Source organism: Gymnogyps californianus, chromosome 6 (genome assembly GCF_018139145.2).
Source record: "Gymnogyps californianus isolate 813 chromosome 6, ASM1813914v2, whole genome shotgun sequence".
NCBI classification, from domain to species: Eukaryota; Metazoa; Chordata; class Aves; order Accipitriformes; family Cathartidae; genus Gymnogyps; species Gymnogyps californianus.
In genome coordinates this window covers 33,359,776-33,384,475 of record NC_059476.1, presented here as the reverse complement: position 1 = coordinate 33,384,475, position 24,700 = coordinate 33,359,776, and the positions used below count along the sequence as shown (strand labels likewise).

The 24,700-nt window shown below is 36.4% G+C and overlaps 1 protein-coding gene across 1 annotated transcript in view; it reads right to left on the bottom strand.

Moving 5' to 3' along the window:
- Positions 1-24,700, bottom strand: part of BICC1 (BicC family RNA binding protein 1) — a 115,861-nt gene that overhangs the window by 19,490 nt on the left and 71,671 nt on the right. The window contains exons 4-10 of the mRNA XM_050899056.1: positions 10,418-10,497; positions 9,052-9,210; positions 8,060-8,113; positions 6,868-7,062; positions 5,626-5,877; positions 1,729-1,860; positions 387-573 (exon numbers count right to left, since the gene is read on the bottom strand). Coding sequence (XP_050755013.1) covers positions 387-573; positions 1,729-1,860; positions 5,626-5,877; positions 6,868-7,062; positions 8,060-8,113; positions 9,052-9,210; positions 10,418-10,497 — 1,059 coding nt within the window. The remainder of the gene's footprint in view (positions 1-386; positions 574-1,728; positions 1,861-5,625; positions 5,878-6,867; positions 7,063-8,059; positions 8,114-9,051; positions 9,211-10,417; positions 10,498-24,700) is intronic.

Genomic DNA, 24,700 nt, shown 5'->3' with positions numbered 1-24,700 from the left:
TGTTGACAGGCTTAAGTACCTACCCCGAATTCAGGACAGCCTGAGACATCACAATATTGCCAAAGAAAAATTTCATTTGAAAAAGATTCTTCTGAAAGTTATAAAAGCAATGTCCTGCTTCACCTGTATTTCCCTCCTTTCAGCTGAGTGGTTTGTGAGCTTCCAGAGGATCTTCTACAGAGAGGAGTCACACACCTGATCACGAAAGCCTTGGAGGAAGTTTTACAACAACAAGCCCTAGCAAGGCCAGATGCTTTTGGAATTCTCTAATGCTTTAACACGATTCCTTACGCAAAACACACATCTCGTCCTTTTTTCTAGTACAAGTGAATTAAGTTTCAAACATGTATCTACAAAAAAAGATATATATAGAATATAATGCATACCAAGCCCAGTGAGTCCTAGTCCGGCTGAAGACAAGATATCCAAACCAGGACAAGACAGACCAACAGGGCACGAGACAGTAGAGGGATTTGATGCTATGGTGACTCCACTACTTTCAAGTCCCAAGAGACATTTCCGTGCCTCATACATATTTAAGGCATTTCGTTCAACGCTTTTTACAATCACAGACTGTAGGGAAAGAAAACAAAAAACAACAAAAAAGGAAAACCAATGAGTAACACAACTACATAACATGGATCTGCAACACACATAACTCTTCTTAATACAGCTTCATGGCTATCAGTAACATAGCAGTGTGAGACAGCATGAGATAATGTCCATTAGCAACTATTCAAATTCAGTGGCCTTGATGGTAAGTTTAAGGATTTTGTATGCACTTGACAACGAGAATGATGAAAGACCTTTCTGTCTAAGAAAAATAATTATGGTTGTACCTTGGTGCTATTTGGTATACCAAATCTTAAGTGCCCCAAGATCTAGAGAAGTGAATCAATAATTAAAATCTTATCTTCTCTATCTGAGGTCTATACCTTGAAGTGGAAAAAAAAGTTGTTCATATTAAATTCAGCTATTAAATTCATAGATGTCTGAGAATAAAGTAACAAATGCCTGGAAAATTAAATTACAAAAACTATTATTTGTTTCTTGTACATTCTCTATATGATGTTTCTTTGTATTGATTTTATATATTCCTACACAGAGAAGCTTACTTATTGACAATGGAATGCTCATTTAATATTTTGAAATTCTTGTCTGTTATGGCATTATATGCAATGCAGATAACTGTGAGAGTTGCCTATCCATACTCGCCTGAATATTTTACAATTAATATCTCCCATTAGAAGTATTTTGTAACTCTGTTTCTTGTGGTTCTTTTCAACATCTTGTGTAGAACACAGTCAGACTTTTCTCATAGTCATATTATTTGTTTTTTTTGGTTTGGGTTTTTTTTTTTTTTGTTTAATTCTGATTGCTAAAGAACACTGCAGTTATGTGGGGGAGCTGCAATTTAAGACTAATTTCTTTAAAAACAAATCAAGAGTAGTTCTAGTCGGATACAATTTGTCTCCTCATAATTTATTTATTTTATCAGTATATTCCATACAAAAGCTAATCTCTGTATTGTCAAATATTTAATGAAAGTCAAATTACCATAAAGGAGAGTTGTTATAACATTTAAACTGATATTTCAAGCAGAAAATATATATGCCTTTTATGAGTTTGTGATCCATTAAGTTAGGGAGGAGGAGCAGACATGTCAACTCATCAGCTCTGAAAAGTTGTCCTGAAAGCCTAAAAAGAATATATTAGCTTTTCACCAACCTTGCTTGGTTGCTTTGGCTTCGGCTTAATGCTTATGAAGACATCTAACTGCTCCATTAGCTGTGTTATAAACTGTGGTTCTACTTCAATTTCTTCCTTCATATCAAACATGAGCACAAGAGGAAGGCAACCCTGAAAAGACAAGACTTAAAAATTCATAAAACCGATAACCTACCCTTTTCCCATGAAAATGTTAGCAATAAACTGAAATATAGAGATTTTAACACATGTACATCATGACACAGTAAGTTCAGAAAAAACAGCAAGGATGAAATTTTAAGTAAAGCCATTTCCTTGTATGCAAGAATACAGGTCTATCTATCTACCCTGGGATTCTGAACAAACAGTTTGGTGGTATAATTTGGTGAAATGATTTGTTGAATATTTGACATTCCAATCAGCACATACGCACCCCGCATTAGCTATTTATACAGACTTAGAGGTGTCTGGAGGATTCAAATTCAGAAACCACTATTACCTATTAAATCAGAACAAAATATTGTCAAGAATTGATAGCAGGACTCTCACATACTCAAATGGCTCACGTTAAACTATGTTTGAGATAAGGAAACATAATTCTGAAAAAACTTCTCTGTAAGTCACCATTGCCTAAGTGTTAACTTTTACCTTTCTCTTACCCTGTCCTAGATCAGCTAGGTAAGTATTTTCCAGTGATATGACTAATATCTCTGAAACATGTCAACACTAAAACTTTAAGTAAAAAAAAACAAAAACAAAAAACCACCCCTAAAAAAAGCCCAAACCCAAGAAACAACAAAAAACTCAATGGTCACAGGATATCTAGAGATTATTAGATTGCTACTTCTCAAAATAACAAAAACAAAGGGTACAAAGTCAGTGAAAAACAAATCCTACTTTTTGTGAATTTAGATTCACAATAAAGTAAACATAATATCACACGTGTCAGGAAAAAAGCCATAGTAAGATACATTCAAGAAAGTGGTCTTATTTAATCAGTTTCCTGCTTTCGCTTCGGAAGGAAAGGAGCAAATTGGTGTATTTGTTCTTCAGATCACTAGTTCAATATCTTTTTATATTTAAATAGCAGTTCTCAACAATACTACCTATAGCTACACAGTACTTCCCAAACCTAAATTAAAGTAATTTTAACTTAAGGAAAATTAAAGCAAGGCATCTTAAACATTTTGATTTCAGGAATACTGACAAACACAGCTTAATGCCACAAAGTAAACTTGTCTGAAAAGAACAATTATGAATAAAGTCTATTTAAAAACACTGACATCAATAATCAAGGATTTTATGGTAACAGAACTGCTGAGAGCATTTCATACTTGGATTTTCCAAATGTTTTTGTAAAAAAGTTACAGGAAGTAATATCAGAAGGTCTCACCAAAAGCCTGCTGAATGAAAATGCAACTAAAGGTTAACAAGAAAAACAGAAACTTCAAAGTTGAAGTGTCAGGTTTTATAAGCATATTAAAAGGCTCTTTTTTTACACTACTGTTTCGTTATTGTATGTTTAGAGCACCTACATGATGATGATGAGAGGAACAGGACCAAATCATGTTCTTTGACAGGAAGTGAGTGAACAAAACTAAGCTGTCAATGTCTTCTGTAATTAAATATAGCACAGTCCTCATTATTATATGCAAAACTAACAAAAAGTCTCAGTATTTTTTAGTGACAATCAAAATACAGCTAAAACCAAAGGGTTTGGGCTGAGGGGAAGATATAGAACAAGAACATTTTAAACAAGACTCCAAACCCCTCTTGCTTACGTAAGTATTTAGTTTTAAATCACTACATATTCTTTCTTCCTTTTACAATTTGCCCTCATCACTACTATGAGTATTGTCTTAACCACCACACTGAATATATTCCTGCAAGCAATATGCTGATGATTAGAAGCTGAGACTTGCAATGCTTATCAGAGATAAGGGATATTCACAGTTTACACACTATAGAATTCATAGCCTTCTCGATAAAATTAGTTACTAGTTGATATTAAAGTTTCCATTTAGACATACTGCTAAGGAATTTTTAAAGATAGCACCAAGACATTACGTGTGTCCTGCTGGAAGGTATCTATGCACTGCATTGCATTTTCTGTTGATATTGTAAACTCTGCCTCAAATTTAGTGTCTTATGAGACTTACAGATGACAACAATTTAGTAGTTCAGAAAAACATTATGGTATTTCTTTTCTTGGTATTGATGTTCAGATGCTTCTAGATAGTTATTTCTAGGAGCTCTGCAGAGATCAAATCACTATTTTTAAATCCCCTCTCCAATTCCATAGGACACTTGTGCTGCCTAGCTGTGAAACAGCATCAGCTGTTATTCTGACTGAATCAGAGGAGCTGGCAGGAGGCGATAACAACAGTGACCATGGCGAGAAGGCCAGCATGCAGTCACACCTTGCAGGAAATCACTCCGCCACACAGAAATCTCATCCCACTGAACGATGCCCATGAAGAAAACAAATCGAGTGAAATTTACTTCAAAAGAAGCTGAGAATGACTGCAGCTAGCTATCTGTATGTAGGTATCAACATGGCTGGCACATTTACCTGTTTTTATCTGAAGCCGAAAAATACTGGTTTTACTAAGTTAGGAATCGGAGGTAAGTTTTTACCTGGTTACTTACTTCCTCCTTCAGCTTTTCAAGTTTTTATTGTTTAAAAAGATACATTCCTTCTTTGCAAAATTTACTTTTAGTATTTGTTTTATCTACAAAATGGAAACAATTTCAGGACATGTAATGCCTGTGAGTTGAAACAGACCAAGTCTCCTGGTCAGTACAGTTCTTAAAGGGTGATATAGTGGATGTAATGTGGGATACTAAGTTGTACTGATGTGTTTGGAATTAAATCAAACTTCAATATTTCAAAAAAATAGCCCTCGCATAATTCTAAGTTTCTAGAGTAAAGGCATACTTTGATATTCATATGATGGCTTGTTTGCATTTTCTTCTACTTCACGAACCTCCAGAAAAGTACACTTAAACCTCACCAAGGAAATGCATAGAATAAGGCTCTCTTAGTCTTTACAGACAATAATATCCTAGAAAATAATAACCATGAATGTAACTGTATAAACAGAAAGGCACAATGTTTTTGTTTTCCACTATACAGCAAGGCACAGTGCAATGTAAGAGAGATGTGGACTTCTGGAATTTAATGGTATCGTCGTCTATCCTGATACCAGCTTTGAATTGGATTTGAGTCCAGTCCTCCCATGTGTTGTTCGTAACTATCCATATATATAAAGATCCATGTACAAGCATTTGTACTACAACAATGCCTAAAGGCTCCTGTGAAGTTTAAAGACCAACATAACAAAAATCTGTACAAATAATAATAATACTCATCACCAATGCTATTTTTATAAAAGGCCTTATAGTACTGAGGCTATGGCACTAGAAAGAATGTAAGACTGCAGAATGAGTAATTATTTCCTATGGTTCCCCAGTTTCCTTGAAAACTCGTCTACATAAGAACTAAGAAATTCCTGCCACTTCCTCCCAAAAGAAACCTACTTACCTGACAAATGTGGAAAGGCAGGTTGGCAAAACAAAACAAACAACCCACTGCCCAAAAACAAAACCCTCCAAAAATCTGCCTTCTACTCAGAAGCATATTGTTATTGTAAATTTAAATTGCTTACGTTGCATTTATATTACCAAGGTCATTTTAAAAATCATGATACCAGAGATTACAAATATTTTAGGTAACTACAAACACTCACAAAACACTGACAAAAATAGAGCACTCAACTGAATCAGCTTTTTGCAATATGAGTATTAATCCTTCCTCTCTAAGGCTAACTTACATTTGACCCATAAATACGTGCAGAATAAGCATATTTTCTATAATCTGGCATTTTTTTTCAAGCAAGTTTCACTGAAAGTATTTACCATGAGATATTGCCTGGCAAGACAGACAGACTCAATTGTGCCCTGGAGGTAGACAGTAGATTTCTTCTGTGGGTTACTAGGGTCAGGGAAGTGGATCTGAGCACCCGTCCTCTGCATGATATGTTTGATGTTACTGCCATTTCGACCCATCATAAAGAGATGATGCTGCGCTGCAATGTCTAGTTGTGTGCTCACAGGGATTGCAGAGGCCAGGCTCCCAGCTAGGTGTTCTAAAAGCATGGCTGTTCCTTCCTGCAGGGGAAATGCACGAAACCGGTGAAACAGTGCTCACAGGCATACAAAATGACTTTTCAGACTGTTTCTTTACTTGTCATGCATTCCACAGTCAAGATAAAGAAAATTTTGTTTTGTTTAAAAACTTGATTGATTTGTTAAAGGTAACAGATGGACTAAACTCTACCTACTATTCCCATTTTATAGCCAAATGCAGTGTTTAATTGCCATTGTAAAAGGCAGTAAGACGATGTTAAGACAATGGCGAATGGTTTGGTCCCAATAGACCTTCTGTGCCCACATACAGCAATAAGAAAGTCAATAGAGATTTAATTGGGTAGGTATACTTGCAAAATTTCTCTTCTAGTTTTGGCCCAAGATGTTCTTACTGGCTTGAGATACACCCATCCGAGACCATATCAATCTGTCACACTACCAGTTGTTAACAAGGAAACTTTTTTATTGTATTAAGATAAATAGGCTCATGGCAGTTCCTTTACTTGACTGTCAAATTCACATCTCCCAATCCTGGTTTTGCAAGACCAGTTTTATTAACTATTAGGGCAACTTTCAAGGTTATATATTTGAGTGCACGTTGAGAAGATCAAAGCATGAAGAATTCATGGTGGTTTTTTTTTTTTTTTCTGTTTTGTGGTTGGGTTTTGGGGGGGGATGGGGGGGGGGTTTGTTTAATTAAAAGATGGTTAAGATTAGCACATATTCCAGAATTGCTGGAAACCCAAACAGGTGTGCAAGAGATGAAAAACAGATTAAAAGCTTAGCACAAACAATGCTAAATCCTAAACGTAAAACTATTTTCTATGCATTTTTACACCTGACCTATACCGGTTAAGTTTAAAAAAAACCCCAAACCCTCAGGCTTCAAAAGTGATTATACAATAATAACATGTACTGATGAGGCAGGATCTAACATTAATATAGTTCTTAAGTATGTAAATTATGAACATATTTATGACATGCAGAAACCTACTTAAGACGACACATTACCTTCACAGCATTAGTGTTATTTTGTGACCCTCTGACAATGACTGTAGCACCATACATTCGAGAGCGTTGTTTAAAGGAAACAGAAATATTATACGTCTGACATATATGCTGAATTGTGGGAGAATTAGGATCTGGGATGGGTTGGAGAATTCCAGCAATAGGCAATTCAAACATGAGTACCAATGGAAGCAGCTCCTACAACAACATTGAAGAGCAAATATTGAAAACCAAAATCATACTCACTAAAACTACAACAAATTTTATTACTGAATCATAACATATTGGTCAGTGACAATTAAACTGACATTATATGTCCTCTGCCCAGGGTTCATTGATAATATCCTGAGTTGGAAAAAGGCACCGATTTTTCCAGGGACACGAGAGTTTTTTGTTTTGCATAGGCTTTTTTGTTTGGTTGGGTGGTTGTTTTTTTTTTTTCCAAAATAGCAGGATCTTTTGCAACTATGTAGCAACAATAAAACCAGGTAATTTCCCATACTTACCCATGCAGACCTACAAACAGGTCAACATTTGTAAGACTTCCTAGAGAAGTCTCTTTTCTGTCATGGATTAATTGGAAATCTGAAGTCAGCTACAAAGCTATATAAACACCAGCTTCTTTCATGACTGTCAAGACCAAGGTTGTGTGACATACCTGACTACAACAACTGTGAAAAAGTTTTCGTAATTTATTAGATCTGTAATTATCCATGCCAGAATACACGTAAGTCAAAACTAGAAGGTAAAGATAGAAAAGTGCTATGAGTGGAGAATGGAACTGAATTCCACCAAATTATTTACACAAACTATACATGAAAATGGTTGAAAATAAAAAGGCAGCAACTGCCTTTCGTAAGTCATAGATTCACACAGGATGCCTGAGCTTCTACAGGCCATCTGTGGAGGGTAAGTTAAGATGTAATTTTAAACACAGTATGGGATACTTTATATCTTGCTTATACTGTAGACTTTGTGTTCAAGGTCCACCTTTGGCTACTTAAAAATTTGGCCAGAATGCTAATCACTGTTTTTATAATACCCTTTGCATTTTACTCATATGGATACTTACATTTGTTCCTATATTTCTGCTGTCATAAGACAGAGCCAAACAACCCTAGGGTTCTCAAAACTATATTTTTTCTTTTCCTTTCAGGTGTTTTCAAGGGAACACTATACTGAAATAGACTATTACCCGAATTCTAACTCTTGCGGACTCCACTCCAGCTGGCTGTCCTGCAATAGACACCTGGAAGAGCAAGAATATAGAAAACATAGCATCACATTTTCAAATGAGGCATTGGACGAGTTATTCAGATACCTGTGTTCTCTATTTAAATTAAAAAAAAAAAAAAAATCAACACTTATTTCACACCTGGTGATATCCTAAGTGTTCTCTAAACAGCAGCTGAAAATTAAAACCAGTTTAAAAAAAAATAATCTATGAATATTATAGCATCTTAGGTTACATAGGCTTGAGCAACTAGAAAAAATTTATCCATCAGACAATACAGTTGTTTGGGTCAAATAATGGAATTACTACTGTATACATGTGCTTAATGCTAATATTCAACAACAGTAGGTTTTCTTGAACCTTTTGAAATTACTGTATTTTGCTCAGCAGCCACTAGGGAATTCTAAATACAGTGACGAAAGACTTGAAAGTAAACATTCCAGTAATATTAGCATTACAAAAGATCTACAATTCAGGTTCAGTGACTTATTCTAATAAAGTTAAACACTTACAATAGGACATTCATTTTTGCTAGCTATCCACCAAGCTTAGGTTTCAACTAAGTTACACCATAAGCCAAAAGCACCAAGAAATTAATGAATATGCTAAATAAGTCGGGTGTTGAACAGGAAAAAAGATTTACAAAAGCAGTGCTTTTCATACTGCTTCTCTACCATTCACACTAAGTTGTTGACTTCTGTATGCTCAAAATAATTTTAGTTTAAAAAAATTAAAATTATTCATGAGCCATCACAAGTTGTTTCCATCTGTTTTTAGGTATTTGCTCACTTAGGAAGTCCCGTGCTTTCCACAGAGTGTAAATACCAAACATCTATTTCCCTGAACATGAACTCACTGTCCCCAAAAAACCCACATTGACAAAAGAAGTTTAGAAATGTTTTATACTCTGAGGAATTACAGTATAAATGAGTTAAATATTAAACAATACTTACTTGGTTGCTTTTCTCTGCTTGATTATTCCTATTTGAGTCTGGAAAATGGATATGGCATCCTGTTTCCTCCATCACCTTTTTAATATTATTGCCACCTTTACCTATCACATGAGAATGTTCTGTATGTGAAACATCCATCTTCAAGGTTACCCGATTACTCTGGAAATCAAGCACCCATGATTAGATTTCTTCACAGCAGAACCTGAGTATTTAAGAGTAACGTACTTCAAGAATGACATTCAAAATTGTATTTCCAAAGTATTTTTGCCGTGGCTTAACTGGCTTAACTTCTACTCAAGATGTTTTTAATATGGATCGTAGTCAGATGCTAAACCGTTCACATTTTCTTTCCAATGAGGAAATAAAATGGAAATAAATACCCCAAAGATACATCTTCAAAAAATGTCTAAGGCTTTTAAAACACGCCCTAGCTTTTATCAACTGTGACTCAAATGTCCTTTTGCAATCCATTCTAATTTATTTTAATTCTGTGTTCTTTCAATTGCAGTCACACCCCTGTCTGATCTGAAAGGATCATATGATGAAGACTTTGGCAAATTAAAGCCATGGGACCTAAAATAACAGGTTTTTTTTCCTCCTTTAACAAACATACTATATTTTTCTAGTACATCAATTTTTAATACACACAAACACTGCCTACAGCTGTTCTTAAAAGCTATATTGTTAACAGTCCATAATCATGTTGTTAGTAGTTGTTCAAAAAATGGTGCTTATCACTGGAGTGTTCCTTTTGGCAATCTGTTTAGAGAATCAAAAAGTTGGTGTACAACTATGCAGAAGCCATACACATTGCCCCAAAAGACTTGCTGTTGGATGAAAAGAAAATCTGATGAACATATGAGACCCTTGGCCAAAATCTGTGTGTTTTAGAAATTCTGGTCCTACTCTTTCAGAGTACAAGAATGCAGTAACAGTTAAAAAAAAAAAAAAAAAAAAAAAAAAAAAGAACTGCATAAATGCTCCTAAAATTGAATTTCAAACAGAAACAAAATTTTAGGTTTGCTGAAACGGCTGCATAATCTACTGTTTGCAGTGAAGCTATATTTCAGATTTTAAAGTAAAATACTCAATCCAATGAACAAACTATGTATGCTTTTAACCATATGGCTGGAAATATTATTTCTATATAGTTCAGATCTGGAAAAAGTGCTTTAAGCAAGTATTTTCTTGCAGCATGTTTAAATATGTGTGTACACACCAAATATCAACATCCAAAAGGAATATATTGGAGACTTTGCTTCGGAGAGTCCATAAATACCTTCTGTTTAAATGAGCCTTTTTAAAGAGATCAATGTCACCACAAAAGTAGGCATTAAGGTGTCATTCTAAATAAGTTCTTTCTTACTTTTGTGTCCAAGACAGACATGATTTTCTCTTTCGCTTCTTTAACATTTTCCTTTTTTCCAGAAACTTTAATATGGGGATCTATAAAAGAAACAAAGACTTGTAAGAAAAATACAGTAAAATATCTATCAAAAGTTTCCTCACTGCTTAAATAAATTTGAATCCGTTATTTACAGTTCAGCGATAAACTGTACCACCAACCTTTGGGATTCAGCTAAAAAACAAATGTATTGTTCCATCCCTTCAGCCCCACGATCACAATTACGAGTTTATTAAACATAACCAACTTAAAATAAATAGAAATCAAATGCCAAATGTACATCACAGTATTATAAACGTTGTCTGCAATGCAATTATGTAGCTAAGCCATCATGTGTTCTCAAACAAATATTAACAGAGGACAACTAAAAGCTTTTTGACAGCCTTACTCAAGCTTAACGCAGACAACGTCTAAGAAAAACCCCCACCAAACTCAAACCCACCCTCATCATCACTTCATTATATTTAATTCATCTCTCGAACTATCCTCTGCAGTTTTAACCTGGCAATAAAGGTGCCTCCACCAGAAGTTTTCTGATTGAACTTATCAAATCAAATTTAAATGACACTTTAATAAATCAAGTCTCTGAAGTGTCAAGTATATGAATTAAGATTTGCTACTAAACTATATACCCAGGAGGAACACCAGCTGATGGCAGTTTTTGCCCAGTGAGATCTAAAATATTGATTCTACAACACACTTCAGTTTACATTATAATTTTCACACCATTGTCCTTAAACAGAAGAAGGTGTTGTGCTATCAGCTACTGTTCTGCATCCTGGAATATACACCTGGTCGGAAAGTACAGAACTGTCTTTGGAACCAAATCAAGTATCAGTTACTCAAAAAAGTGCGAAAATTACACATTAGATAGTTTAGCAGCACCATCTGGTGTCCACAAGCATAAAGTGCCACAATGCAAAATTACTGTCAAAACATTAAATATAGGTTCAATTAAAACAAACAAAAAAATCCCCAACTACCACCCAAATTTCTAAGTATTAGAAACAAAGATATGATTTTGCAGGTGATGCCTATTTCTCTTTCCCCAGTTCTTGAGTCCTCTGCCCTTTTGCAGCGTAACAGTGCTTTTTCTTCCTGTGATAAGATGAACTGTTCTCAAAAAAAAATTCTAAACCCTCTTCTGGCTAATGAATTAATCTAATTCATTATGCTAGACAGATACATACATCTTAGGGTATATAAAAGTAAATATATTCTCAATGGCAGGAGAAAACATAGCTGTAACGCAACATATCTGCCTTTCCCATCATCTCCATGACTGAAATCACTTCACTACTAAAGAAATGCCAAATAATACAACTTTAGATTGTAAACCCGTTGTATTCTATTGAAAACTGAAACTGTTTAAGCCATGCCTGGATACTCTTTTTGTTCCAACAATAAACAACCTCTAGTCTTTACCACTGGGAAGTCCTGAGCACATTCAGCTGGGGATACAGAAACACTGAAGGAACACAGGATTCACTGCCAAGTTTCATGAAAATCAAGAAAAATGCAGCACTTTTGAGTTCTCAGAAACAGATACATTTCATTTTTAAAAATGGAAAAACTGTAGTCGCAAAAACATGGTATGTGTACAAAATCTACAGAAGCTCCAAAAATCTGCTGCTTCAGCCTTTTCACAATGAAGTTAAAAAAAAAACCAAAACCAAACAAAATAGTCTTAAGGGCAATTTTTCTTTTCTTTTTTAAGTTGACAGTAAGCCATGTGGTTCTAATGTGTTTAAGCTGTGAATGATATTTGAAGTAGATGTCGCAGGCAGAAATTCCCAGAAGCAGATTCTAGCACACTATGTATGCTTCACATGCTCTTTAGAGGCAACTAGGAAAAACACAAAACCAGACCACCACTGCTTTGGGGGTGATTTTCACATATTTGTAAACATTATATTTTAATACACATTTGGTTACAAGTATGAAAAATATCTGAAATCAAGCCTGGCATCCTATTAGTACCAAAGATTACTACCATTCCATAATACTATTTGTTTAGCCATGGGTGAAAATACATTTTAGAATACCTATTTTTTCCATTTCTCATCTCAGTTGGACTCCTCTTTTTTGTCGATACTGACAGCTTCACCAAAAAATCCCATATTTCTACATTTAACCTTTCTTTGTTCTTTTTAGAGGAAAAAAGCTCAATTACTCACTTTAAAAACAAAAGCAAAGAAGAATCCACAAAGCAAAAAAGCCGCCACTGATGCCAGTGACAATTCTAAAATATGCTACGAAATCCTTCAAAATTGGTCTTAAGTACGCTCTCCTTACTTGACTTCTCAATGACACAGTGGTTGGTAATGGGTATGAAGCAACTCATTTTTAAGCTAACAGAATTCTTCCTTTCAGACTTGCTCACTCTGTCCTTCAAAGAAACACAATTTAGATATGACATCCACACCAAAAATTTTGCATGAAAAGAGTTACTTGCAACTACTAGGTTTTGAATTTTTTGAACTGGCTTTGCAGTTGAAAGTACATTGAAATGATGTATGATCTGCAGGAAAACCAACAGGTACCCAAATAATAATGAAACAATGAACAAAAAGATCACTTCAGGAACTGATTAAAAATTCAGAGAGGCAATCAGATCATATAATCCGATTTTCTGTATATTACAGACCCTTAAATTTGTTAAATATACCTCTCTATGGAATGAATTAGCTTGTTTGCATTGCAGTTCCTCTGGAAAAAGTGAAAAAGTGGAAAATTGTCTGCTCTAACAGTTCATCAGTTTCAGCCTCCCAGATTTGTGCCTGATTTCTGACACTTAGGTTCACTGGTTCTTGTCCTACCTTTTTTTTTTTCCCCCTCTGAGATTAAAGAACGCCTAGTGTTCAATAGTGTCTTCCAGTGAAGGTCCAGATATGCTAATCAAACCACCTATCATTATACCAACTCTTTTTCTGAGCCCAACCCTAAATTGGTCTCATTTGACCAATCGTTAAGAAAAATGAGCTAGAGAAGCTGCTCGGTTTTTTCCTGGCTAAATTATTTATTTTCAAAGTAAAGGACTTTCTGTTTTTAAAAACTATACTACAGGCAGATTTACCAGGAGATAATCAAAAGGTAAGTTTCTCCCAAACTTCTTGCAAGCCCAGTGCAGATAAGGCTGCATTTGACCTCAAATGACTGGCTGCTAAACAGAAAAACCTGTCACTAATGGAATCAGCATTTACCTTCAGTTTCAGCTTTCTGGTTAATCCGAACTATTTGGTGGAAAAGTCCAAAACTGGATAGTATCTGAAAATTGTTTTCAGGATTTCTATCCAAGTAGGAATGAAATGACCATGTAAGGTCTTTGTGCATCAATACAAGGGAGTAATTAAAACAGTTGACTAAAGATTTCTAAATGTTTTCTGAAGCTGTTGCCACTGATAAGGAGCCAAATACATTAAAAATGGTTCCAGACAATTTATTACTTCTTGGCACCACAAACTTAGGGTGTTCAGTACTTGCATATGACAAGTGATGTCTGTCTGCTATGGTACTTACATTAGACAGGGCTGAACATAAAACTTCTCCCTGCCACCTATTTTCCAGGTACAACTATTTATTCTGTGGATTAACAGTTACATTTTCTAGTTTAGAAAAAAATTACTACCTCACCTTAGTACTAAGACAAAAACATTTGTTGGATAAAGCTCTATCACCCTCCAGTCAGTATCTAGACTGACCTGACTGAACACAGCACCTGCACACAGCCTTAACTGGAATGAGACTACCCATTGAGCAAGACCAACTGATTCCCACAGAAATGGCTCTTGCTGCGACTGGGGCCATAACAATTCCATTTCTGTCCAGGTGACAACTGGATCAGATCACCAAGATGTTATGCCATACTTCATCCCTGAGGAATGCTGGTTTTGGTACCTATTTTTACTGGAAAAAAAGAAATCCCATTTCCCTGCCCCCCCCCCCCTTTTTTTTTTTAAGGTTTTGAATACAACTGGAAGTACACTTTAAATAAAACTAGAGTTAGAGCAAAGAACAGATGCCTACCATGAAAAAAAGAAAGGAGACACCAAAGCTTTACAAGCTATTTGTAAACACAGAACAAAGGCTTCAGAAGTCTGTGTGCTAAAAGCATATAAGGCTCTAATGCTTTAAATACAAGTGTAGTATCAGAAACTCGAAAAGATTTTCACTCATAAGAAACAATATGATTAGTGTCTTGCAAAATATAAAAAATGTCACTGTATAGTAATCTATCTTTTAATCAATTTTGATAGGCAGTATCTTTTTCCCTAAGAATGGAAGAGATAAATTTAACAGATTCCCCCCCCCTTCTCAAGAATACGGGAATATTTACATAAAATAGAAAGATAAAGTTACACAACAGAAAATGCTGGAAATTTTTCTCAGTCTTCATTTTGCCAGACGCCTGCCTTCAAGTGGTCTTTTATTGCTCCTATCCTCAAATTCCTCACTCCGCACTTTGGCAGAGTTTCTACCTCCTCAGTCTTTGTCCACAGCTATTCTAGCAAGCCTCCAGCTTTTTTGCTACTATTGTGTGCAACATTTCAGTAAACAAAATAAAATTCCTCCAAGCAAAAACACGTTTGTGCCAGTGCAAATGCATCTACACTAACTTTTGCCAGGCAAGAAGTATTTCAAATAATTAAGACATTTAACTGTGTAGGCCTCTCCTGCAATTCAGACCTTACATTTAATGTCCGGGCAAGCTCTTCAGACCACAGCTATGCATCTAGCTTGTTTACAGGATGAACAGACTTTACTTAAGTTACAGAAATACCACTATCCTAAAAATAGCTAGACAACTGGCCAACACCAGGGCAGATGACAGTCATTCTTAGTAAGTAGCTGATTAGGATCTGAATAGCCCATGAGTATTACTGAACTGGAGCCATTCAAAGACAAAAAAAAGACAAAAGAGACCTAGCATTTTTAAGGACAAGTTATGAAAATCTCTGCCCCAAAATTACTAGCAAGACCACACTAAGCTATATGAGAAGTTAAAATAAAAACAGAAAGCCAAATGAACACATCTAAGTTGGTGTGTTCTCAGCTGAAAGAGTACATTATTCACCCTACAACAACAAGATGAAACATAGGTCTATAAAACAAGTGAATTAATAAAAAAGGTCAAGTAGGACTTCCTATTAATATGGAAAAAGGGATAACTGAATTGAAATAATTTATTTAATGCTTTTAAATAAATTAGGAAATACTGTGAGTACAGTCATTAGAGTGGATATTCACTGATCAAACTAGATGGATTCATGATAGCCAAGATAGACTTGAAATAGGCTCAATCTATTCCCACGGAGAAGAAACATTAAGGCTAAAAGCATGCAGCAAATGCTCATGATTAAGGGCATATGCAAAGTAACTCAACTGAATAAATAAGGAAATTTGTCACTTGGACACTTCTTGCTGTTGGCTTATCAGTTTAAAAGATTTCTCACCCTCTCTCCAATGCACCTCAGTGCACTTACTTCACTCACCTCCCAGTACCTAAACCACAGAAGAAAAAAGCTACTCATGTATTAAGGCAGAATGCAATGGGCCATTTCCTACTGCAGACTCCCCGTGTATCCTCAGACATATCACTCAACAACATGGGGTTTTTTGTTTTGGGTTTGGTTTTTTTTTTTTGTAGTTTAAATTAGACTGCATCATCATCATCTCTGAATGAGATTTCAACTAGCTAACTTGGGCAAGATCAAAAGCCTACTCAAAGCATCATAAAACTCAACATGGGCTGCAAGCAATTAATAGTGTCTTCAGAGTAGACATATCCTAAGGCTCTGGGCATTCTAGGGGATCTGTTTGTTGTGGACAGCTGATTACGAAACGTCCTTGGGAAGAGCTAGAGCCACTGCCTATATGCGTACACACGTTTGAAAGACTTTGTCTTCTCAGAACTTTTTGACTCTTAACTTTCCCCCTTACTGGCATCTAACGCCAAACCACCTTTAGAAGAATTTCTGTTCTACTCAGAATATGAGAAGCAAGCTGAGAAAGAGTAAATACTTGTTGCATTGCTTCTGCCACAGCCCAGGAAAAGCAGTTTACAGGCAACCCTTCGCTCTTTTTATATTTTGGTTGCTGTTATGTAGTCACCTGAGGAGCATTAAATATCAGAGCATTGCTTTTCAATCCTGCACTGTAACAACTGTATGATGGTGAAGCCCATTATCCCCTCCTTACTTCTCTCCACCATTTATAAAAATACATGCATATACACATATACATACAGACAGACATACACGTAGATATTCATGAAGCAGAGACTGGGTAAAACACCGACCTTACACACACACATGCACAAAACCAAAGAAATGCTGTGCAACATATGGTAGAGCACAGCAGAGTCTTGTTTTTCCAAGATTTCATAGTGTAGTTCAAAAGAAAACTTTAACACTTGTAACAGGCTACTTCAAATAAAATGGCTACTTAAAGTGAAATATCTGTTTGATATAGCCTCACAAGTGAAAAGAAATAAAATGAGATGCACTTCTACATCAAATCATAGCTGAACCCCACATTTGGGTCTCAGCCTTGAAACATGCCAGTAGAACACTGAAAATTAATGTTCAGAATGCCCAGAATTAAGTGAAAATTAGCCAGAAACATCAGATAAGCTTTAAAAAAATAGATTACCTGTACAACTTATTATTTTTGGAGAAATAAACTATTGATGACTGGATTTCGGACCCAGTGACAGAGGAAATGAAGTTGAAAAGACTTCTCTTAAAGTATAAGCAAAGAGGTAAGACAAGGAAGAGGTAACAGAACATATGGCAATTTAAACAGAAAAGTGACCGGATTTGAAGGGAGAAGGGGAAGGCCAAGGTGAAGAAGAAAACCTGAAAAGAAGAAATGAGAATGAATTAATTGTAATCACCCAGAGACTCCATTCCAGTTACACAATTTCAGTTCTTACCACCATAATTAAACTTCAATTCCTTATTTTACTTTTTCTAAAAAAGGTCATTAGGGACATTTTATAAATGCATTCAGACACTAAAAGGCACATGCCATGCTGCAATTCTGCTACTTCTTGGGCAGTTGTTCTTCACCCTTTAGCCTAAGCGGCCACCCAAAGCAAGGCAATCTCTCAGCAGGGGACAGTCTGTTATGGCTTATTTTTTCAGCATGGAACCAATGAATTCACAGTTCATTACTTAAATGTCCGTTGCCATTATATCTCAAAGCACAAACACAGAACCACAATGCCTGGGAAAGAAAATAAGAAATAAAGGGAAGAAAAAAGCTATAATACTATAAGATCAACTTAATAGAGGACTTAAAAAACAACCCACAACTTTCCTATCAAAAATAACACCATTATATCTTCACTGCACACAGACTCATATTCAAGGTCACAATTTTGAGGCATAAGCCTCGAGACCATTTTAGTTTCTTACACACACATTTGCAAAAAAGTAATTGTGGCTGTGTTTTGCTAAATAAAAAGCATAACATCTGACTCATGAGCCTAAATGCATGCCTCAGGCCCAACCTTCTTTGCACATTCCCCCACATCCAAATCCAACTACACTTACTTTGCATCTTCATGCTTCCTGATTACTGCTACACCTTGTAATGTCTTATTACTCTAACTGACTGCATTCCACTGTGTGAGCTGATTTTTATACAGCCATCAGAAAGTATTAATTCTGTGGTTGGAGCAGGAGGGTGCAGCTAATCTTCAGCAAAGACTACTGCACTAGATACACCTGAGTGAACAGGACAAACAGAATGTCCTCTTGAGAATGGGTATGAAAGGAAACATTATCAGAAAGATGGGAACAGCGGGTTCTTAATAGGACATCAGACACCTGGTGACTAAAGCCAAAGACAGCTAAACATAGTATTTTTGGTTACGATTACAAATACTCTATTACTTTCTCTGCTTTAGTATCGCAATTCTACAGAGTGAAATGGATTCTCCCCAGAAAAGCTTCCCTTTCCTAGATTATTATATTTTTAGAGGTTCTTCCTTCAACTGTGTTCCTGATGAACATGCAGAACAGGTTTTTTGTTTTGTTTGGGGGGTGTTGTTTTTTTTAAATAAAGAAAAATTAAAAGTCCAATAAAGAAACATCGGTACAGTCTTCTTGAGAGTAACCAAATAGCAACAGCTACATGAAGTACATGAAAATGATTCTTATCTCAAGTTACAGCAAGGCTTAGTCAGATCATGCATTGTGAGTGTACTTGCCTTTCAAAGAGTACCTCTAAGCTTCCCACCCCAACCCAAACATAGTGGGTTTAAAGGCACAACATCAAGAACTTCAAACAGCTGCCAAGTAAAGATCTGAAGTGCAATGAACACAGTGAAAAGATGCAACACCCCACAAGAGGAGCAGAGCACCCCAGTGAGGAGATCCCCATCAGGAAACAGCCTCTGCAAGAGCAGGAGATTACAGGCAGGTCACGATGAGCTAATATTGGAGGCAGAGCAACAAGTAGCTCAAAAGCTGGAACAGGAGGTTTGTGAGCCAAGGCAAGACACAGACTGGTGCCTGCTGAGGCTGGAAGCCCAACACCAGGAGTAGTTGCAATCGGGGAATATGAATGGTTATATATGACCAAGTGGCAGACAGTAGAGAGATGTTTCTGGCCACTGCATTGTCAACAGTAAGATCTGAGCAAATATTGCAAACACCAAGCATAAAAAGCCCCATTAGATGGTTTTACTAGTTGCATTATAGCGAACTATTGTTAAAGACTGAGTTTAAAGCTTTAAACAGACCTTTTGTTACTCATCTTGAACACGCATTATTGACAGTACTTACTTTTTCTTACTTATAATAAAAATGAGACCTGTGTATTTAGAAAAGTCATTGGCTTATTGCTCATAAATCCCAGTGCATAACATATATGTGCTGGTTTTGCCTGGAGTAGAGTTAATTTTCTTCACAGTAGCTGCATCAGCTACCTGTGTGGTGTTGGTACACAGAGCATGCAAACAGAGACAGGCATAACAAGGACTCACAGCAGCACAATACAGGGGTTTACTGACAATCCAGTAAAACTCTAGTCTAACAGTCCACAGTCTAATACTGGTTTAGTGGCTTAGTAGTCTCTTATGAAAGAGAACTCAAGTGCAAGCAGATCATATTAACTGCCTGTTTTGTCTTTTCATGTACCAGATACAAATAACATTGCTTACAATAGATAGATACTAAGGAAGAAAAACCTCCTTAACTCTTTTTTGAAGCTATAAGATGGCAGTCATTTTCTTTTTGCTATAGAAAGTTAGATCATTGTCACATACATTATGTTTCTACATCTTTGGTTTGAAATTTGAAATGTTAGATATCAATACATATTTTAAAATTATGATAATATTAAGTCTATGAAATTTGACTCAAAAATTGCTATGACTGTTATCAACTAGTTTCTGCCATTCATTGAACAAGATTATTTCTTCTTTTATTTTTTAAAAGCACAAGGTGCTTCCCCCCCAGCCACTATGGCAATGTAATAGCTTTTTCCATGCATCACTGCTGTGCAGGCTGTAGTCTCCAGAAAGAAAAAAAGCAAATAGGCAGATAGGGGAAGTAGCATTTCCATTTTCCTTCTAAATCCATTTGTGATGCACCTAATCAAGAAAAAACTTAGTCATCTAGTGGAAATTATCTATGACTATTGAAAACTTCATGATGCTTTTATACAAGTGAGTTTTGATGTGAATACTGAATTACACATTTTAATCATATAATAATCTACCATTTCTTGGCTTTTAGCATGGTAATATTCATATGGCACTGTAACAGTTGTATATCTTACATTAAAAGGTTATTCTTTTTCACAGATATTAAATGATTTTTCTCCAGAATGAAAGGCAGTTTGCAGGTGATCTGGGAAGCGAACCTTCATCTCCTGAAGACCAGTGACCTACTTAAAAGCTTCTGCTTTTCTTTTTAGGGAGGGGTTCACAGCAAGTAAACGCACTGCCCACACTTTCCTCTGCAAGGGTAGTTTCTTTGTGATATGCTTAAAAAAAAAAAACAACCACCTGAAAGATGTCAAGTGTTGCCTTCTAAATCAGGAAATCATCCCTGATCTCTTCTCAGATGAATTTTCTCTGCATTTCTTCTGGCCATCTGTCTCTCTCCAGTATTAGACCAATAGCAAAACTCACCTCTGGAAAATTAATCATCTGTTGAGCATCTGTGTGATGCGAATTTCAGCAGTCATTCTGATAAATTGCTTTTTGTGTGCCCCAAAACTGAGTTTAGATAGAAGGATGGGAATCACAGAGTGGAAGACTGTGTCAGTCTCCAGTTTACATGTAAATGCAGTGTGGACCACATTGTAAGGTTTCTGCTGATGGCTAGAAGCTCCTAAAAACCCAAAACCAATGTCAGCTAATTCCAGTTTTCACTGAAAGACTGTGACAAATTTGTACTCCCAAGTAATTAATTACAATGATAAGAGCTTATATTACTACATTCCAGGGCTTGAAATTTCCGTTTTTACTACAATTACTGCCAAGCACTCTCCCTGGATGTTGAGCTCCTTGATAATTCCCTTCATATTACAACTGTGTTTGTATTTTGGCTCTCCCTTATCTGCCTGAGTATAAGCAAATTGCTGCTCTTTACAGAAAGCACAGTAAGCCCTGATCAAAAATAGACAAGCCCAAAACTTTGTTCCTACTCTTCTTACAGTCACGTACACAGTTCAAATCACTCTTCTGTAATTTTACTTGAAGTACCATGCCCACCTGCTGGCTCCTTTGCTTCCTAGAATTTGTTTCCTTAAATCATTCACAAACGTGACCATAAGTGTATTGTACCTTTCTCTGAGCCAATACAAATTCATGATTTTACTTTTTTGCATAGAATCAGTATTCGTTGCTGTAGGCATACACACACACACACTGAGCACAGAAGAATCGACAAGCTAACCACAAACAAGATAAAAGGCTCAAGCAAATGTGACTGACTTTAAAAGCTTTCTCAGTTGTCACCTACACTGCACGCAAAGGGGGGAGAATTAATTGATCTGGCTGGTTTCTGAAATGGTAGCAATCTGGAGGCTTGTATAAATAACTCCAGTAAATGAAGTATTTGCTGCCAGCTGCTGGCACAAGGGATGCTGTGGATTTGTGCGTGTCTAACTGCTCAGATCGAAGAGAATCAACATGAACTCCTGTGGCCAAGTTTCAAATGGCCTGGGACAGTCTCTTCTGTTCATTTATTTATTGCAAAACAGGGAGGAGTCATCTACGCTTGGGTCAGCTCCTCCAGAAACAAAAGAAATAAACGAACTTGTGATCTAAACACATGGGTTCTTTAATTTTTAAAGTACACAATTATAGGGTTTGGGGAATTTTTCTTCAGAATATGACAAACAGTATGCACTGACAGTTTCTCATTTACAGAGAAAGTTAACAAAAAGCAGATGTAGCTCATAATACGATGACTGCAATACATGCTGTAATTAATCTGGCATTCCAGACAATAAACACAATGTCAGCAAGAGACTTGCTTTAAATCTTTAAGTCAATTATGTATTGATTGCCTTAGCAACACATTACAGAAAATATTTACCATTTACAAAGTTGTGTTAAGACAAGCAATAGTTAATAAACTGCAACAGGTAGTCTGTAGGTTAATTAGGAAGCTTAGCAATGAGTGAGTACGTAAGGTGAATAGTTGGAGAACTAGTAAAACTACAAAGATTCTTTTCCTCAATATATTCACAAGCCAAACATCATAAATACAGAAAAGAGCAGAATTTTTCCATATTCTCAGAATATATCTCAGCCTGAGGAGAGCAGTCACTCACGAAAGAGTGACTGGATATTTTGTGCATGTGCATGCATTTCAGACTGCAAAATATGCAAATATTGTCAATCGTGACAAATTATAGACAAACTAGACTAGACGATAGTGAGGTATAGGAAGTTTGGGCCTTCAGGTAGAGAATATGTTCACTTAGAAAAACGGCAGTGGTGTTTCGTCTGAGATGCTGAGAAACTCAGAGAAAGTTGTCTTTGTTTCAAGTTCTATATTCACAGTTTAAAGTAAAAAAATTCCAAGTGTTAGTTTTCCACTAATTGTTTCTCTATAGCAAAAAAAAAAAAAAATTACAGCCCCTTTCCAGCATCTCCTACAAATCCGTCATGTCCCATCAATTTAAACCAGGAAAATGCAGAGAACAGCTGTGGACAAACAACATAAGACAGCTGAAAATTGTCCCCACAGTTTAGCTGTCTAAATATTTGTGAGAGCAGACAAATTTTCCATTAACTGTAGAAAAGTCAAAGTCAAATTCTAGCTCACATGTGTAGTAACGAAGTAAAAATTGATAAATCAAACAATAATAAATTTATGCCATATTCCAAAAGTTGCCTTCAACTGATCTTACTCTGACAAATTTCAACCAGAATTAGACAAAGAATTTTTGCAAATACTTGTTTTTGTTTACTGCTACTACCAGGCGTAAGAGTCACTCCAAAAATTACCTGCAAACACAAGACTTACAAAACAAAGACACTGCTTGAGAGAAACTAAAAAAATATGACCTAGCATTCCCCATATGCTACCATGCCAGTTTAACTCCTGAATGTCAATGCTGGGCATAGGATTAGGCCAACGTTTTAATTAGCGGCTATGGCCTTACATACCTCACTGTCAGCAAGCAAGGGGAAAAAGTCCATTTTAATAGCAGTAAGTAGAAATTTGCAACATTTTCAGAACAAAACTCTTCAGTGGCACAAATACAAACCCTCTGTCTCCCAGAAGTCCCAATTTACTCATCCAACCCTCTGGAGTCCCACCTTCTTTAGGAGAGGCATGGTAGCTTTCAAAAGCAAACTCTCCATCCTCTCACAGCAATTCCAGAGCCTGCCCTTTCAACTCAGTGCCAAGTCTGAGAGCTGCTTGTCCTACAGCTTCCTTCCCCTCTGCTTTAGCAGGTGGTGAAGCATGGACATGCAAGAGCTGTCATATGCCTCTTTATAACCACTCACTGATTTACTCCAAACATTTGCTCTGTACCTGACCAGCTTCTCTCCACCTAATAAGGCAATGAAAGGCCAGGGGAGGCACAGCTGAGCCGCTGCACGTAACAGCCTTGGTTCAAAAGACACAACAAATCTGGGTCCCCTGCCATCTACTAGCAAAACTTGCTGGGACAGCACAATATTCACCTCTTAGCTTTAAATACCTAGGCACTGCTAATGGCAGAATACTGGTTGTGAAATAATACAACTGCACACGGTTGGGGCTGTGGCAGGAACTTAAAAAAAAAAAGCCAAAATATTCTGCAGAGTCTCATCCATGAGGAATGCACCCCCCAGCACCGACTCTCACCCCAGCTCTGAGCTCACATCTTTTCCCTGCCAGCAGACGAGAACAGAACAGCAAAGGACACCGCTAGCAGATAGAGATTTAGGAACCTAAATTTAGGCACTCAAATATAAGTTACTAGATGTTCATTTTCAGCTGCTGCTGAAGTCATCAAAGACTGTGGTTCAAGTTTTATTTACGAAAATGACAAAAGAGGAAGCAGCAAAAAATATGCAAAAAAATATCCCGGGGGGCGGGGGGGAATAAAAAGTTAATTGCCAAGAGTCTCTTACTTCTTGACATTTTCTTCCTTTGGGCTGATACGCTATTTATGCTGTTAAGTAGTATTTTTTAATATAACGAGTCAGCTGAGTAAAAGCATAATCCATTTTGTCATGAGCTCACAGACTATTATCTCTTTGTCCTGCATTTTACCAATAATTCATGCTACAAATGGCCTTCTCTATAGTAATTTTTTTTGGTTTATTTTTCTTCTAACCCCCTCACTCTGGAAAAAACCCATCTTTACTTATGGATGGAACAGAAGTCTGTTCCTCTCTGTATTGCGCTGATGTGCACTGTTGTGGCTCTTCTACATGGATTCCTTCTTGTAGCGTCCTTCAGTAAGCGTCTAAATCAGGATCAGTACTTTTTAATAAAAGTCTCAGAAGTGAAGGACTGAACTATTACAGGTGGTCATTTAAGTCTCCTTTGTGGCAAGATCTAGTATACTAGAGCACTGTTGATAGTTATTTAATCTGTCCTGAAAATTCACCACTAGTAGGGACCCCAAAGCCTACGCAACTTATTACAATAATTAGCTATCCTTGTCCTCCCTAAAATCCAAGAGAAATCTCTGACAGAAATGTTTGCTTTTAATCCTGTCCTAAGTAGACACTGATAACAATCACCTTTTTCCTATTCCCACACAGTCTTTTTTTTT